We start from the raw sequence: 18,034 nt of genomic DNA, 5'->3' as shown, positions 1-18,034 counted from the left end.
AGCTGTCAGCCGCAGCCATGCCAGATCCGAGCAGTATCTGCGCCCTGTGCTGCAGCTTGTGGCAGCATCTGATCCTTAACCCACTGAGTGAGGCCAGGGATTGAACCCACATCCTCATTGGATACTAGTCAGGTTCTTAACCCACTGAACCACAGTGGGAACTCGTTGTAATCTTTTTATCTTACCTAAACACACGCTGCTAATTTTTTATGTGGGTATTTTTGTGTGTAGATAAATATGACATATATATATATATGAATATCTCTTGGAGGTAAATTCCTGGAAGTGGAATTTCTGGGTTAAAGGGGAAAGCTTACTTTAAACACTTCTATAGCTTATATTGTCTTCCAGAAAAGCTGCAACTACTTATCTACCCTCCTCAAGTAGTTTATAAGAATACCCATCACCCCACACCTATGAAGATATTGGTTTTTGTTTATTTTAAGAAATCTTTGCAAAAAACTTTTTATTTTCTTTACATTTTTCATTACCAAGGAGATTATACATCTTTTCTTTGTTTCTTTTTTTTTTTTTTTTTTTTTTTTTTTTTGCCTTTTCTAGGGCCACTCCCGTGGCATATGGAGGTTCCCAGGCTCGGGGTCGAATCGGAGCTGTAGCCGCCGGCCTATGCCAGAGCCACGTCTGCAACCTACACCAAAGCTCACAGCAACGCTGGATCCTTAACCCACTGAGCAAGGCCAGGGATCGAACCCGCAACCTCATGGTTCCTATTCGGATTCGTTAACCACTGAGCCACGATGGGAACTCCATATACATCTTTTCATACCTTTATTGGCCTGACAAATATTTTGATGTTTTGCCTGTAGCTCATGGTTGACAGCTCAGAGAAAGAAAAATTTGAGGAAGGATGGATGCAAAAGCTCGAAATTGTTTGCTTCAACATAGAGAAGCCCTGGAAAGGGACATCAAAACATCCTACATCATGGATCACATGATTAGTAATGGCGTTTTAACACTTTCAGAGGAGGAAAAAGTGAAAAATGAGGTAAAGCTTCTGAGGCAGCCTGTACCTGGTTAAACATTTTTAGTATTTATTCCAGAATTTGTATGGGTCTCCACTAATTGACGTTGTGGTATACTGAATTCCTTTTTGTTTGTTTGTTTAGCCTACTCAATGCCAACGAGCAGCTCTGCTAATTAAAATGATACTTAAAAAAGATAATTATGCCTACATATCATTCTACAATGCTCTGCTACATGAAGGGTATAAAGATCTTGCTGCCCTTCTCCATGGTGGCCTTCCTGTCGTCTCTTCTTCCAACAGCAAAGATTCAGTTGCTGGAATAACTTCCTATGGTTTGTATCCACAGTACCTTCTTTCACGCTTGATCCTGCAGTTCTGTGCTGTTGTAGGTGGATCTGATCAGTTCACTGAAAAAAAATGCATGGGAAACAAATGACAGTTAATGTTTTCCAATTTAAATATTATTTATTAGCATCTATGTTACCTCTCATATTTTCTTGCCCCAGGAAACTAGCTGCTGCTGAGGTAGTAATATACATACCCTAATTTTTAGAGATAATAGGACGGCTCATAAGGCTTTAAAGTTCTTCTCCAGTTCTGTGTTCATTGGGTTCAACCATAGGAAAGAATAAGACTCTTGAGAAATCTATGTCCTTGAATACAATTCCATGTGGTTCCCTTTACTCTCTCCTTCGCAGTTTTCAACATGAAAAGACATGAGAGCGTCAGGGAGGAATAGGGCGAGGAAGGGCCTATTGGGGATTTCCTTTGTCCATCATCATCTTGAAAGGGACACATTTGCCCTTGTTCCACGTGTTCTGGGAAATCAGACAGTTGAAATTAATATGCTGGCCGCATTTTCTTTATTCTCTTGGAAATGCTGAGGCTAAGACTTGAGCCTTTCTCCCTTTGATTTTTATGGTGTTCCTTGAGTAACCACTTCAGAGTTCTCTTCATTCATGCCTGTCTTGTTTTGGATTTCAGTAAGGACAGTCCTGTGTGAAGGGGGAGTGCCACAGAGGCCCGTCGTCTTTGTTATGAGGAAGAAGCTCGTGAATGCAGTTCAGCAGAAGCTCTTCAAACTGAATGGTGAACCGGGATGGGTCACCATATATGGAATGGCGGGTTGTGGGAAGTCTGTGTTAGCTGCAGAGGCTGTTCGAGATCATTCTCTCTTAGAAGGTAAGTTTTGATGACCACTGCTGGCTCTTAGAAGATGTTCTTTAGGTATTGCATTAGTTTCCTGTTGCTGCTGTAACAAAGTACTGAACATTTGGTGGCTGAAAACAACACAAATTATTGTCTTGTAGTCCAGGAAGACCAAAATAGCTCCTACTGGGTTAAAATCGTCATTGGTGCTGAGCTCCTTTTGGAGGCTCTGGGGAGAATCCTTTCCTTGCATTTCCCATCTTTTAGGGTGGCCTGCATTGCTCGAATTATGGTTCCTTTCCGCATTTTCAAATCTGGCGGGGCATAGCGCTTCAGGGCTTACTCTCTTCTCCGATCTTTGCTTCTTTCGTCTCTTCTCTGCCTCTGACCTTCTTGCCTCCCTCCCGTGAGGGCCCTTGTGAGTATATCGGGCCTATCAGGTAATCTAGGATAACTTCATCTCAAAATCCTTAGTTTTTATTCTTTCTTTCAAAATCGTAGGTTTAATCGTATCTACAAAGTTCCTTTTGTTGTGTAAGGGGACATAGTCCGTGGAATAGGATGTGGACATCATTGGGGGACCATTTTCTGCCTACCCCAGGTGATATCATTTAGATTTTATTTGCTACCTCACCTGTTTCAATGAGGCTTGATACCGCCCCCCACCAATAAATTCATGTGTTATCAGATGGCACTAATTATCGCTAGAATGAAGCTTGTTCCCTTCCATCTTAATAACTGAGGGACTTGTAGGATTGCAAAAGTATCTTGAAAGGTTGTCCAGCTGAGAGCGCTGTCGGGAAGGAGATTGTTGGAAACTCAGTTCCGTTAATGACTCTCTGAGCGGATGATTGCCACTTCTGTTTGGCATCCTGTGTTAAACTATTACATCTCTGTAGTTCTGTCAGTTATTTATCTTTAAAAATAAAAATCTTTAGTAACTTGTCTCTCTAATGCGTCATCCTAAGAGAAAGAAAAATGAGGAGTTGACGGTAGCAATCAATGGATTTTTGCGTGTAGACTTTGTAGACTCATTGGGTATCTGGTAACTGATTTTCCCTTGTTTGAGATAGTCATATATTGAGTAAATGTTTGACAGCCTATTATGGATCTTGGCACTGGGGAAAGGGCTGCAAAAAGAAGGCATGCCTGTTTCCCAAGGAATTGACTTAGGAAGGTAGGGGAGGCAGACATATGAACAAATCATATTATATGTGATAAACTGAACAGTAAAAACAAGCATTAAGGTACGGAGTTAGATCAGAGGAAGGAAGTTTTATGTCTCTGGGGGAAGAGAATGGACAGGACAGCCTTCCTGAATGAGATGACATTTTAGCTGGAAGTTTGAAGGAAGAATAGAAGTTTGCCAGGCGGACTAAGCAAGAGAGGGGAGAGTAGGGAAGGTGGGAGGGGTGTTGGGTAGTTACTGGAGTGGGGAAGGGCATGCTGTGCATGCAGAAGAGGGTTTAGGACATTGGTCAAGTGTACTGCTGACCTTAAGGAGTCTGGTGGGTTCTCAAGAAGGTATTTCCTATCCGGAATATGATACTGTATCTTCAGTCTTTGGTTGCCTCCATCCATTAGTGAGTTCTGGGGAATTTTAAAAGATAGTTCCTGAGTTCTAGTTGTTAATAACCTTTTTTGTTTACAATAGATAATCACCAGTTAAAACAGTTTATGACGAGATGACAAAATGAATAAATAGTAAGCATCTGAGAGAATTAGGAAGATGGAGACTAGGGCACACCTGTTGCACACACCTGGCTTTAGTTTATACTTCACAGTCTTTGTCGGCAGTATTGGTCGTAATTGTCAGCAGCATGCTCAATTGGTGAACGTGGTTTTTCTCCTTTGTCATTATAGAGAAGTTTTATGGGACTCAGATCCAGGCAAATCTCAGGGCCAGGGATTTGTTTTTAGTCACTTCTTTTTTATCTCTACTGCAAAGTTGATCACCAAGGATATTTCAGAATACAATTGATTTAAGTTCCTTTAGTTTGAAGAAATGATTTTCCTTTTAGTATAATGATGGATTTCCTTTAAAACGTATATTTATAATATACCAGTTTATAGGGTTAAAAGTGTGCTCTTTAACTCAATTTAAACCACTTTATATCATTGTGGCTGAATTTTTGATTTAAGGGGTTAAAATTGACCAACACCTTACAGAATTAACTACCCAGGAATCATATAAATTGTGGTCTTGGGGATAGATTTGAACCACTTTATTTTGAGAAAATGTCAAATACTTGCAGGTGTCAAGTACATAATGAGGTACATAATGAGTACTTAACGCTTTTGTGAGAGCTCAAGTACACAGGATTGGGTTAACAATATTCTTTAGTCCACAGCCCATTATCAGGTTGCATGTATCTAAGACTAAGTTTTTTTTTTGGGGGGGAGGGGGCGGTGAGTTCCCAGGCCAGGGATTAAACCTGGGTCACAGTAGTGACAATGCTGAATCCTTAACTGCTAGGCCACTAGTCAACTCCTAGTTCTGTTTCTTATTTCTCTTGATACTATTAAGATTTATCCTTGTTGCCATAAATGCCTATTATTTGTTATGCCTGATTGCAACCCTCCACAGGTTGCATCCAATACATTGTATTGTTCATTCTCTAGTAAATGGATAAGGTAGATTGTCTCCAACTCTTTGCTGCCCCAGCAAAACTGGGTAGCACTTTTACAGAAATTAGAATTTCTTGAGTATATATAGCCAGGAGCAGAATCACCAAGTTATATGATATATAAATATCAAATGTGCCCTCCAGTCTGTGCATTCCCATCAATAGGGTGTGAGGGAGCATATCCTCACTTCCTTAGAGCACTAGGTATTATCCAGCTTTGTAATTTTTGCCAGGCCAGCAGGTATAAAGTGATATTTTTTTAATTTGCATTTCGTTGGTAACTTGAGTTTGATCATTTCTTTTTTTGTCTTTTTGTTTTTAGGGCGGCACCCACAGCATATGGAGGATCCCAGGCCAAGGGTCAAATCGGAGCTATAGCCGCCAGCCTACACCACAGCCACAGCAACGCAGGATCCGAGCCGCATCTGTGACCTACCCCACAGCTCAGGGCAGCGCCGGATCCCCAAACTACTGGGTGAGGCCAGGGATCGAACTTTCAACCCTGTGGTTCCCAGTCGGATTCATTTCCACTGCGCCATGACGGGAACTCTGGGTTTGATCATTTCTTCAAAAGCTTTTTAGCTTTTTGCGTTTCCCTGTTTATAAGTTTTGTTGATATCTTTTTTGATTTTTTCTGTTGGGATTTCCGTGCTTTTTGGAAGTTTTCTTGTATATTCTGGATAATAGATTTTGCTGGTTTTAAACTCTAAATACTTTCTCCTTATTTATCATCTGTATTAACTTTGTCCTGAATTTCCTTGATAGGAATCTTCTAATTCTGATGTAATTAAGTCAGTCGTTTTTTTGCCTTCTGATTTGTGCTTCATGAATTCTCTTAAGTAGTCCTGTTATAGTCTTCCCATTCATATTTAACATTGTAATCTATTTGGAGCCTGCTTTTGAATATCCACTAGTTCAAGAGTAGATAGTTTCCTAAAGATAAATTTTATTCTTTAGAGTTCACTTACACTCTAAAATATAGGAATATTAGATTTTCACCATTTAATTATAGTATGAAACCTTCTTTTCCTTTTGAGAGTAGATAATGGTAAGGGTTACAGCCTTCATTAAAACTGTGGTTCCTGTAGAAATTTTGTTATCTTAATTTGGTGGTATTTGGTGTAAATTAAAGAATAAATTCTGGAGTTCCCGTGTGGCTCAGCGGTAATGAACCCGATTAGTATCCATGAGGATGTGAGTTCAATCCCTGGCCATGCTCAGTGGGTTAAGGATCCAGCATTGCCACGAGCTGTGGTGTAGGTTGCAGGTGTGGCTGAGATCCCACATTGCTGTGGCTGTGGCGTAGGCCAGCAGCTACACCTCTGGTTTGATCCTTAGCCTGGGAACTTCCATATGCTACAAGTAGGGCCCTAAAAAGACAAAAGACGAAAAAAAAGGAATAAATTCTTAACTGTTTATGCCTATATTTTTTTTGATAGGCAAGAAATAGATTTATTATGATAGGATGCTTGTGGGAGATGCAAGCTGGCGGGCAAGAAGGCTCTGCCCCGAGGATTAGGTGGGCTACAGTTTTATCATCCAAGGGGAGTCTGTGCCTGTACATTTTTAGGAAACCTAGTTTCCTTTTGAAAGGTCAACCCTTTGTTTATGCATTTATTTATTTTGTAGGGAAATTGTAAAGCGTTGATATATTTTTATTTTTTTGTCTTTTTAGGGCCACACCCACGGCATATGGAGGTTCCCAGGCTTGGGATCCAATTGGAGCTATAGCTGCTGTCCTATGCCACAGCAACACGGGATCTGAACCGCATCTGTGACCTACACCCCAGGTCATGGCAACGCTGGATCCTTAACCCACTGAGAGAGGCCAGGGATTGAGCCCCGTCCGCATGGATACTAGTCTGCTTCGTTACTGCTGACCCACGATGGGAACCCCGTGCGTTGATGTATTTTTAAACTATTCACACAGTTGTATTTAAGTGCAGAGCTTTTAAAACATGGAAGTTTTCTCCAGAGGCTGTCTACCTGTTTGTTTACTTACTTCCCAAGATTTCCCTGATGCTATTAAATGATTATTAATTGCTCCCTGGATAAACCTTATGTGGAAATAGGATGGGTTAATTTTCTCGGAATAGAGGCTGCTTTTCTCTAATTAAGTTTCTCTGAATAAATCATAGGCAAAAGCCTCGTTCAAGGTTGAATTGCTCCCTCTTGTGCCCATAGTCAAGATGTTTAGATTCTTTCTGAAATGTAGAATTAATGCTTCTGTATTTTATTACCTGTCATATTGTGATGGGAGGAGATTTGCAGATCAGTTGGTCTTATGATCTGTTTATTTTTAAATTAAAAATTTTTTTTTTTTTGGCGGCACCCACAGCATGTGGAAATGCCCTGGGCCAGGGATAGTATCTGAGCTGCAGCTGTGATCCATGCCCAGCTGTGGCAACGCTGGATCCGTAACTCTCTGTGCTGGGCCAGGGATTGAACCTACTTGCGCCTCTGCAGCAACCCCAGCTGCTGCAGTTGGATCCTTAACCCACTGTGCCACAGTGAGAACTCCTGTCTTTCTTTTTAAAGCTAATAGTGCTTTATTTTTCCTGCATATGTTAATAATGTCCTAATTTAGTTTTAAGTTGAGGAGAGAAAGACCTTTACTGTAGATAATAGATACTTAAACCTGAAGAGTTCACTAGTTAGTTGTAACAGGATACTTTCTTTGCCTTGTCTTTGATCCTGGGATGATTTTAAAAAAATCTATAATAGAAAACACAAATTAAAAAGAAAAAAACAACTTTGGAGAAACAAGTAATTTAAAACTCAGTTTTTTTTGTTTGTTTTTTGCTTTTTAGGGCCATACCCTCGGCATACAGAAGTTCCCAGGCTAGGGGTCGAATTGGAGCTGCGTCCACAGCCACAGCAATGCAGGATCCGAGGCTGTGAACTACACTGCAGCTCAGGGCAACACTGGATCCCCAACCCACTGAGCGAGGCCAGGGATCAAACCAGCATCTTCAAGGAGTCTGGTTGGATTGTTTCTGCTACACCATAATGGGAACTCCTAAAACTTAGTTTTAAATATTATAGTGGTAGTGTTTTTAAATAAAAAGAAGTAAAGATTCTTTTCACTTATCCTTCTCTTTCTCCTCAGTTCTTCCCCGGAGGTAATTACGGTTAACAGCGTAGAGTTTTTCCCATGTGTTTACGACAACATGTGCAGAGAACACAGTTTAGAGCAAACACACTAAGCGAAGCCTCCAGGATTTAGTGTTTCATAACTCCTGACTAGAGAACTTGGGGAAGCTTTCAGGAGGAAAGTGTAGGACTTTGTTTACCTTCTCTTAAGACACCGGCACCCGTAATCAAACCATGCTTCACAGCCCTGCCTTTACCTCAGTTTTTGCAGAGTTCTTTTTCTCCTGGTCATTTGTTATCTTTTAGATTCTCGTGTGCTTCGTACTCAGTTTGTGGCCAAATTCTGATCTGGGTCCCCTCCCCTCATTCCCAAGGCTTTCTCCTCTGTGATCAGGAAACTCCTTTGTAGCATCAGCCCTTCTTAGAATGTTTACCTCCTGGCCTGGTGTGAAACGGGGCAGTTTTCTGAGGAGACCACCTTCCATAGAGCCTTCTTCAGTGGTGAGGCCCCTTTTCCCCTTTTATATAAATTCCGCATACTCGAGCACCAGGAAATGGGTGGATGCTGTCCTGGCTTTCTGTTGCTCATTCAGGCCATTAATTCTTCCCAGAATTAATATTGGGAGTTAAATTCTTTGTCCTTTGAGGTTTTTTCCCCGAATCTTTCCCAGTTATGTTATTGCCCTCTCATTCATTGATGATTGGCGCTTTTAGTCATAAATACAAGCCCTTCTCCTGTTGGCACTCTTAGTGGTTTGGAATCTGTGTAGATGGGTCATCTGAAACCTTGGCCTCTCAGTTCCTTGACGTTTAGCTGCAGTGACAGTTTTCCTCACTCCTCTTCCACCACACACTTCACTGATCACAGGCTAGTGATCCTTGGCATTACCAGAAACCACTTTTGAAATCTTGATGTTAAACTTTTTTTTTTTTTTTTCTTTTTTAGGGCCACATGCTTGGCATTTGGAAGTCTCTAGGCTAGGGGTCAAATTGGAGCTGCAGTGCTGGCCTACACCACAGCCATGTGGGATCTGAGCCGCGCCTGCCACCTACACCACAGCTCACGGCAACCCACTGAGCAAGGCCAGGAATTGAACCTGCATCCTCATGGATACTAGTCGGATTCTTAAACTGCTGAGCCACAGAGGCAACTCCTATGATTAAACATTCTATTCCATTCTTTGCCTACCTACATCTATTCTGTTTTTCAAGTTCACCACAGTTTCTTGATCTGTCAAGGCTTACCCATTAATTCTGTAATATCCTCACCATTTATTCCATCAGCCCCTCTTAGGCCTAAGCAAATACATTTTTTTTTTTTTTTTTTTAGGCTACCCTTGTGGCATGTGGGAGTTCCTGGGCCAGGGATTGAACCTGTGCCACGGCAGCGACAACACCGGATCCTAAACTCGCTGAGCTACCTGGGAACTCCGTGGGCCTAGATTTTTGTTGCCCATCACCCATTGCCCCTTAGCACATACTCTTGGCTTATTAGTTCTCCCCTGATCGTGAGTGAAAGCCGGTACCTTCTCTATGTTGGCCTTTTTATTCAGTGGACGTGTAACCGTTGTACTGGGGTTTGTAGGGTGTAATCAAAAAACAGTTGTACTCTTTTTCCTTCGTCACCTGTTCAGATCTCTTCTCTGGAATGAATTCTTTCCCTGGCCTTGTACAGGTTCAGAGTGTCTAGGTCACTTCAGGTTTTTAAAACAGTCTCATTTCAGTAATAAAATGTCGATTCCTGTTTAATACTTTGAGCTTCATTCATGTATAATGTTCTCCTCTTCCTCATTTGGAGCTGCCTCAGGCTTTGGAAGCCATCAGTGACGGAGGAGATTAAGATGAACATTGCCGCTCGTTTGCAGTTTTTCCTGTTGGAAACAATGCTGCAGCGAATATCCTTGTGGGGACAGAATAGTGTAGAAGTGGAGCATTGACACTGGAGGTTTTAATCCCATCTCTGCTTTATTAGCTGTGTAATCTTGGACAAATTACTCAGCCTTTCTGTATCTCAGTTTCCTTATCCGTACAATGGGGATAAGAATGGTGTCTGCCTGATGGTCTACTTTGAGGATTAAATGTGGATTAATACATAGAATGTTTAGGAAAGTGTTTAATAAATACCTTTGTCAATAGATCTTTGTGCATATATACAGATACTTCTTTTAAATGATTAGAAAAATTTTTTTCTTTTTATGGCTGCACTTTTGGAAGTTCCAAGGTTAGGGGTTGAGTCAGAGCTGCAGCTGCTGGCCTGTGCCACAGCCACGCTGGATCTGAGCTGTGTCTTGTGACCTGCACTGCAGCTTGTGGCAATGGCAGATCCTTAACCCACTGAGCGAGGCCAGGAATTAAGACTATTAAGACTATGTCGGGTTCTTAACCTGCTGAACCATGATGGAAACTCCTAGATGATTTATTTATTTATTTATTTATTTTTTTTTTTTGCCTTTTTGTCTTTTCTAGGGCCACACCTGTGGCATATGGAGGTTCCCAGGCTAGTGGTTGAATCAGAGCTGTAGCCCCTGGCCTACGCCAGAGCCACAGCAACTCCAGATCTGAGCCACGTCTGTGATCTACAACACAGCTCAAGGCAACACCGAATCCTTAACCCACTGAGCGAGGCCAGGGATTGAACCTGCAACCTCATGGTTCCTAGTTGGATTCGTTAACCACTGTGCCACCACGGGAACTCCTGATTTAAATTTTTGAAGTTGTGATTTCTTTTTATACTTAATTATTTGTGAGTGCGAGTAAGTAAATTGCCCTTTAGTGTAATATAACTCACTTCTTTATATCTATAGTGTAATATAACTCACATCTTTATATCTATTTCTTTCTCTTATACTTTTATGGTCACATAATGTAAATCTTTATGATTAATAACCACTAGTCTGATCTGATGCTACCTTCCCCATATTTTACTCATAGGGGCCCTTCTTGCATTTTTTTGTATCTTTATAGAGCTAAGTGTTGTCTATAAAGGCTTACGATTTTTGGTTCCTGATAATAATGAAGGTAAAAATATGTATTTTAAGATATGCCGTGGCTTGATTAGCAAACATGGCGATGACGAGAGTATACACAACAGTAATAATAATGTCTATTCTTGTGCGATGCTGACTAGATCAAAGTTTAATATTTGTAAGTTGCCTTCAGATCCGTATCACTAATAATCCTGTTTGTTATAACCCTTTACATTTAGCACACCAAAAATCACACATTTTGCGTCATTAATGTCTCATAGTAACTCTGAAGTAGTTGGAGGTAAACAGTCTTATTCTAGGTGAAATGATTCGCTAAAGATTCCATAACCAGTAAGCAGCAGAGCCAGACCTGAACCTAACGTCTTATGTTAAGCCTCTGTATGAGAACCATGATGAGTGACTGACATTTTCCTGGATGTCGGTGGTTCTCAGTCCGAGGTGATTTTGTCCCCCCAGGGGACATTTGACAAAGTTTGGGGTCATTTGCTTATCAGGCCTGGGGAGGGGGACTGTCACGAGCATCTAGTGGATCGAGACCAGGGAGGCTGTTAAACATCCTACCGTGCTCGGAACAGTCCTCACAACAGAGAAATCTGGCCGCAGATGTCCAGAGTGTGTCGTTGGCGAAACCGTCCAGTCCAGTGATCCTTGATGACATAGGACAAAAATTGTGACATTTTGTTTGGTGAGATTTACTGATGAGCAGCAGGTGACCTCACATCAGTAAGCTTCAGCTTCACATCCACTTTTCTTAGGTTCAGGCTGTAAAGCTCAATACTACCCTACAAACAAGATAGAAGAGAAGTTTGAAGATGTGATGAGATTGAAGAGAGAACAAATTAGCTGCTTATCAGTAAGATCTTTAAAAGGAGGACTCCTGTTCAAAGGCCTTAAATTTATTATTCTTTTCCTCACCAGTTTGTTTCCCAGGGGGTGTGCATTGGGTTTCAGTAGGGAAACAAGACAAATCTGGGCTTCTGATGAAACTGCAGAATCTTTGTGCACGGTTGGATCAGGATGAGAGTTTCTCCCAGAGGCTTCCACTTAATATTGAAGAGGCTAAAGACCGTCTCCGAATTCTGATGCTGCGCAAACACCCAAGGTACAGATGGTCATGCTTATTTGGTGTATGAAGTTCCAGTGAAACTCAACTACCGACATCTTGAGCACATCGTGGCCTTTTTTTTTTTTTTTGCTGTTGGGTAGAGGGTCTAAGAAAGAACCTTTTTTTTTTTTTTTTTTTTTTTTGTCTTTTTGCCATTTCTTGGGCCATTCCCGTGGCATATGGAGGTTCCCAGGCTAGGGGTCAAATCAGAGCTACAGCTGCCGGCCTATGTGAGAGCCACAGCAACGTGGGATCTGAGCCGCGTCTGCGGCCTACACCCCAGCTCACAGCAACACCGGATCCTTAACCCACTGAGCAAGGCCAGGGATCGAACCCGAAACCTCATGGTTCCTAGTCAGCTTCATTTAACCACTGCACCATGACCGGAACTCCTGAAAGAACCATTGTTATCCTGCTCTTCTATTTCTTGTATTAAAAAGTGTCTGCCACTGGTCTTTTCTGCAGCCTACCTACCATGTTGTCTCTTATGTACCATTGTAGGTGCTCAGGAAATACTGGAGTTGGTGAGTGGTCTTTGTTAGAAAATGCAGACTTCTTACCTTAAATCCACTACTTCTAGTGGATTAACATAGACCAAGAGAATAACTGTAGGCGACTGATAAAAGACTGAGTCAGGAAGGAGTATTTATTTAATGGGACCCTTCTATTGTGTCATTTTAGTTTCTGGGTATATGTGTAACTCCTCCACTTCCGTATACTTAAAGAGGTTGTTTTGTTTATTATAATTAGTTAATTTAGTCAATAAATACTGTTAAAATTATGTGCCAGGCACTGTTATCACCTATTTCACAATTTTCATCTGCCAGAAGGGAGAGAGCAGCTTAGTTGCTGCATGTGTTAAGAGTTAAGGGATGTACAGTTGTCCTGTGGCACAGTGGGCGAAGGATCCGGCATTGTCACTGCAGTGGCTTGGGTTGCTGCTGTGGCTTCAGTTTGGTCCCTGGCCCGGAACGTCCACATGCTGCAGGCGTGCCCCCCGCCCCAAACAAAGAGGTAAAGGATTTAGTCAACAGTTTGATTTTTTTGATCTAGCGGCCATTCTTTCATTTGATCATTTAACCAACGCGGAGTGTTGTGCCAGGTTCTGGGTCAGGCGCTGTAAGTACAAAGATGAATGAAGTCTTCTTTGGGGGTATAACAGTAAGTTGGGTGAGAATTAGCTCATGGCTCTGAATTTTTTTTGGGGGAGTGTAACAGTAAGTTGGGTGAGAATTAGCTCATGGTCTGAATTTTTTTTTTTAATGCCCTGATGTACCTGATGAGGCAGTATATTTTCACATGTAACAGTGGCTGACTGTGGCAGTGATTCTCTGTCTCTCTTATTTTTTTTTTTTTTTTAAAGGGTTGCACCTGTGGAATATGGAAGTTCCCAGGCTAGGGGTCAAATTGGAGCTGTAACTGCCTGCCTGCACCATAGCCACAGCAATGCGGGATCTGAACTGTGTCTGCAACCTACACCACAGCTCTTTGCAATGCTGGATCCTTAACCCTCTGAGCGAGGCTGGGGATTGGGCCCGTGTCCTCATGGATATTAGATTTGTTACTGTTGAGCCACAGAGGGAACTCCCAACAGTGATTCTCAAAGTGGTAAGAGGATTAATGTCAGAATATAGGGTGAGAAGAATAGTTTTTGGTGATTTGGAATAGTGATTATGATGGATATGCACGACAGAGGGCAAGCTCCCTGCTCTCTGGCTTCTTTCTTTTTCACATTTCCTCTGTTTCTCCTTCCCATTGATAGTTACTAGTACCCATTTTCCTGGAGAAATAGGATTGACACCACTAGCCATTTCCTCTTTTCTCGCTCAGTAACTTCTCCCTAGTCCTGCTTTTTTCCTTTGCAAAAATAAAAATGATTTCTGTTTAGGAAGATAGTGTAGCCACTCTCAGATGTATCAGACCAAGACCTGTAAAGCAGTCATTTTGTCTCTGTCATCACCATTTTGGCTTACGCTTTGCTTATTTTCCTAGGGTCTTTTTTTTTTTTTTTGTAGTATACAAAAGTAGTGTGCCATTCAGATAAAAAAGCTAATGTAGGGGTTCCCATCATGGCACAGCAGAGACGAGTCCTAGGAGGAACCATGAGGTCGAGGGTTCGATCCCTGGCCTCGCTCTGTGGGTTGAGGATCCTGCGTCGCCATGAGCTGTGGTGTAGGTCGCAGACATGGCTTGGATCTGACCAGGGATCGAACCCTGTGGCCTAGGCCAGTGGCTACAGCTCTGATTGGACCCCTAGTCTGGGAACCTCCATATGCTGTGGCTTCGGCCCTAAAAACACAAAAGACCAAAACAAAACAAAAAAAATGCTAGTATAGAATGTTCCTGTTGTGGCTCAGCAGGTTAAGAACCCAACATAGTATCCATGAGGATGTGGGCTTGATCCCTGGCCTCTCTCAGTGAGTTAAGGATCTGGTGTTGTCGAAAGCTGTGGCATAGGTCAAAGATGCGGCTTAGATCTGGTGTTGCTGTGGCTGTGGTGTACGCCTGCAGCTGCAGCTCCAATTTGACTCCTAGGCCAGCAATTTCCATATGCTACAGGTGAGGCTGCAAACAAGGAAAAAAAGCCGGTATATATTTATGCTATCAGTTTTGGGTTATATATATATATATATATATATATATATTTTTTTTTTTTTAGGGCTGCACCTGAATCATATGGAGGTTCCCAGACCAGGGGTTGAATTGGAGCTGCAGCTGCCAGCCTATGGCACAGCCACAGCAACGCTGGATTCAAGCTGCGTCTGCGACCTAAACCACAGCTTATGGCAACACGGGATCCTTAACCCACTGAGCAAGGCCAGGGATTGAACCTGCGTCCTCATGGATGCTAGTCAGATTTGTGTCCCCTGAGCCATGACAGGAACTCCTGGGTTGTATTTTTTTCTCCATTTCTTCTGTGGTGTTTAAAAAAGTTTTTGGAGGAGTTCCCGTCCTGGCGCAGTGGTTAATGAATCCGACTAGGAACCATGAGGTTGCGGGTTCGGTCCCTGCCCTTGCTCAGTGGGTTAATGATCCGGCGTTGCTGTGAGCTGTGGTGTAGGTTGCAGACGTGGCTCGGATCCCGAGTTACTGTGGCTCTGGCGTAGGCTGGTGGCTACAGCTCCGATTCGACCCCTAGCCTGGGAAGCTCCATATGCCACGGGAGCGGCCCAAGAAATGGCAAAAAGACAAAAAGACAAAACAAAACAAAACACAAAAAAAAAAAAAAATTAGTGTACCAAATGAAAAGTAATATTCTTGCTGGTGCATTCTGTTCGGTTGGAACATATCGAATTGCTAGTTTTGTAAGTAAACTATAGTCAGATGCCCTCATAGTTTTGGGATTCTTTGTTATGCTTACCTGAGCTCAGTTCTTACTTGGTTTGGGTGCTTAAAAGACTGACTTGGAAGAATCTCATTACCTGGATAGTTCTTTTTAGGCATTAGGGGGTTTCTTTCTTTTAAAAAAATTTCCATGAGGGTTTTTTTTTGTTTGTTTTTTTGTTTTTTGTCGCCCCTGAGGCATCTAGAAGCAGTGACCCAGGCTGCTGCAGTGACAATGCTGGATCCTTAACCCACTGCACCACAAGGGACTCCTATTCTTTCTTTTTTAAATTTCGTAGATCAAAAAGGAAAAACACTTGTGGCATTCTTTTTTTTTTTTTTTTTTTTTTTGTCTTTTTGTCTCTTTGCTATTTCTTGGGTTGCTCCTGCGGCATATGGAGGTTCCCAGGCTAGGGGTCTAATCGGAGCTGTAGCTGCCAGCCCACGCCAGAGCCACAGCAATGTGGGATCCCAGCCTTGTCTGCAACCTGCACCACAGCTCACGGCAATGCCGGATCCTTAACCCACTGAGCAAGGGCAGGGATCGAACCTGCAACCTCATGGTTCCTAGTCAGATTCGTTAACCACTGTGCCACGACGGGAACTTCGCATTCATTTTTTTTTAAAGGAAGTTTAAAATCAATGTCATTAGTGACTCAATACTGTCTTTTCTTATTAGGTCTCTGTTGATCTTGGATGATGTTTGGGATCCTTGGGTATTAAAAGCTTTTGACAATCAGTGTCAGATTCTTCTTACAACTAGAGACAAGAGTGTTACAGATTCAGTAATGGGTAAGGATTATTAATTTGCTTTTTATGGTACCTTTATGTTTTAATTGCATTACATTTAAATATGTGGAATAGCAGATTGGTTACTCTATCTTATGATTTTGCAGGTCCTAAATATGTAATACCTGTGGAGAGTGGCTTAGGAAAAGAAAAAGGACTTGAAATTTTATCCCTTTTTGTTAATATGAAGAAAGCAGATTTGCCAGAACAAGCTCACAGTATTATAAAAGAATGTAAAGGTATAGTTATTTAATTTGTATATGAGGGGGTTATAGAGATATTAATTTACCCTTTTGTAAGTTAAGCTAATGAATATGACATTTTAACACATGAATATCCAAAAATTTTATTAGAATATTTAGTATTTTAGTTTTTTCTGATACCATAAATGGATAGTGATATTTTGGTATCTGTTCGTTAGTTAAAATAATATTTAACAAACATGTATAATATGTTATGCATGGAATAAAATGAAGATATGACCTCTGCTGTCAAAGAATAAAAAATATAATGAGAGTCAGAGTTTTAATTTTTTTTTTCTTTTTTTTTTTTTTTTTGTCTTTTTGTCTTTTGTCTTTTTTTTTTGTTGTTGTTGTTGCTATTTCTTGGGCCGCTCCCGCGGCATATGGAGGTTCCCAGGCTAGGGGTTGAATCGGAGCTGTAGCCACCGGCCTACGCCAGAGCCACAGCAACGCGGGATCCGAGCCGCGTCTGCAACCTACACCACAGCTCACGGCAACGCCGGATCGTTAACCCACTGAGCAAGGGCAGGGACCGAACCCGCAACCTCATGGTTCCTAGTCGGATTCGTTACCCACTGCGCCACGACGGGAACTCCAGAGTTTTAATTTTTTTTTGGTTGAGGTTTTATAGGAATAATGTTTGAATTTGATAATTAAAACATGGTGCTGTCTTCTTTTTCTTCTCTTTTATTCTTTTTAGGCTGCCCCATCGCATATGGCGTTCCCAGGCCAGGGATCAGATCTGAGCCACAGTTGCTACCTAGGCTGCAGCTGGTGCACCAATGCCAGATCCTTAACCCACTGTGCCAGGCTGGGGCTTGTCCCAGGGCTCCTAAGATGCCGCTGCCAGTCCTGTTGAGCCACAGCAGGAGCTCCAGTGTCGTCGTCTTAATTTGCATTTTTTATTGGTGAAGTTATTCGACTTTTTACTTGTTATTGAATATTTGCATTTTAAGGAACCTTTGAATCTTTTTCTTTTGATTTTTTAGACACTCTGTGGAAGTGATTAGCCCTTTGTCATAGTTTTCCAAATATTCTCCCATTTTTGTCTGCCTTTAAATTTCATTTGTAGGTTTTTAAAAAATTTTTTTTTATTTTTTTAATTTTTATGGTTGCACCTGTGGCATAAAGAAGTTCCAGGGCCAGGGATTGAATTTGAGGCACAGCTGTGACCTGCACCACAGCTACAGCAATGCTGGCTCCTTAAACCATTGCACTGGGCCAGGGGTCGAACCTGTGCCTCCACAGTGACCTGAGCTGCTGCAGTTGAATTCTTAACCTCTTTTCCACAGCTGGAACTTCTATAGTATTTTTTTGACACACAGAAATTTAGAATATTGTGTAGTCAATCTATTAGCTCTTAAGATTATTTTTTTCCATCGTTTTTTTTTTTTTTTTTTGTCTTTTTAGGGCTGTACCTGTGGTATACGTAGGTTCCTAGGATAAGGGTCGAATTGGAGCTGTAGCCCCTGGCCTACACCACAGCCACAGCAATGCCAGACCCGAGCCATGTCTGCGACCTACACCACAGTTCACGGCAATGTTGGATCCTTAACCCACTGAGCGAGGCCAGGGATCGAACCTTTGTCCTCATGGATGCTAGTCAGATTTGTTTCCACTGAGCCATCATGGTTAATGCTTAGAGAATATTTATTATTATTATTTTTTTAGGGAGACAGTGTTTATTACAGAAGATACATGTGGAGAGAGCATGGGCAGGCTCAGAGAGAGAG

General features: G+C 41.8%; 1 protein-coding gene across 12 annotated transcripts in view; it reads left to right on the top strand.

Annotated features, from left to right (window-relative positions):
* APAF1 (apoptotic peptidase activating factor 1) overlaps positions 1-18,034 on the top strand; it is a 92,237-nt gene that overhangs the window by 3,263 nt on the left and 70,940 nt on the right. For 7 of the 12 annotated variants that reach the window (XR_014804265.1, XR_014804267.1, XR_014804266.1 and 4 more), the window contains exons 2-7: positions 828-1,006; positions 1,128-1,317; positions 1,970-2,167; positions 11,760-11,943; positions 15,950-16,062; positions 16,167-16,298. Coding sequence is in view for 7 of the 12 variants with exons in the window: in XM_021093024.2 (XP_020948683.2) it covers positions 869-1,006; positions 1,128-1,317; positions 1,970-2,167; positions 11,760-11,943; positions 15,950-16,062; positions 16,167-16,298 (955 nt within the window). In the remaining 5 variants the exon portion in view is untranslated. Of the gene's footprint in view, positions 1-827; positions 1,007-1,127; positions 1,318-1,969; positions 2,168-8,775; positions 8,914-10,401; positions 11,944-15,949; positions 16,063-16,166; positions 16,299-18,034 lie in introns of those variants that run through there. The other 5 variants (XR_014804269.1, XM_084957481.1, XM_084957482.1 and 2 more) reach the window with 2 other exon arrangements.

This window comes from Sus scrofa, chromosome 5 (assembly GCF_054392235.1).
Source record: "Sus scrofa isolate SSC_HxYL_T2T_F1_AM1 chromosome 5, Sscrofa_HxYL_maternal_Yorkshire_Landrace_v2.0, whole genome shotgun sequence".
In the NCBI taxonomy this organism is placed as follows: Eukaryota; Metazoa; Chordata; class Mammalia; order Artiodactyla; family Suidae; genus Sus; species Sus scrofa.
This window is presented reverse-complemented; position numbering and strand designations above follow the sequence as displayed.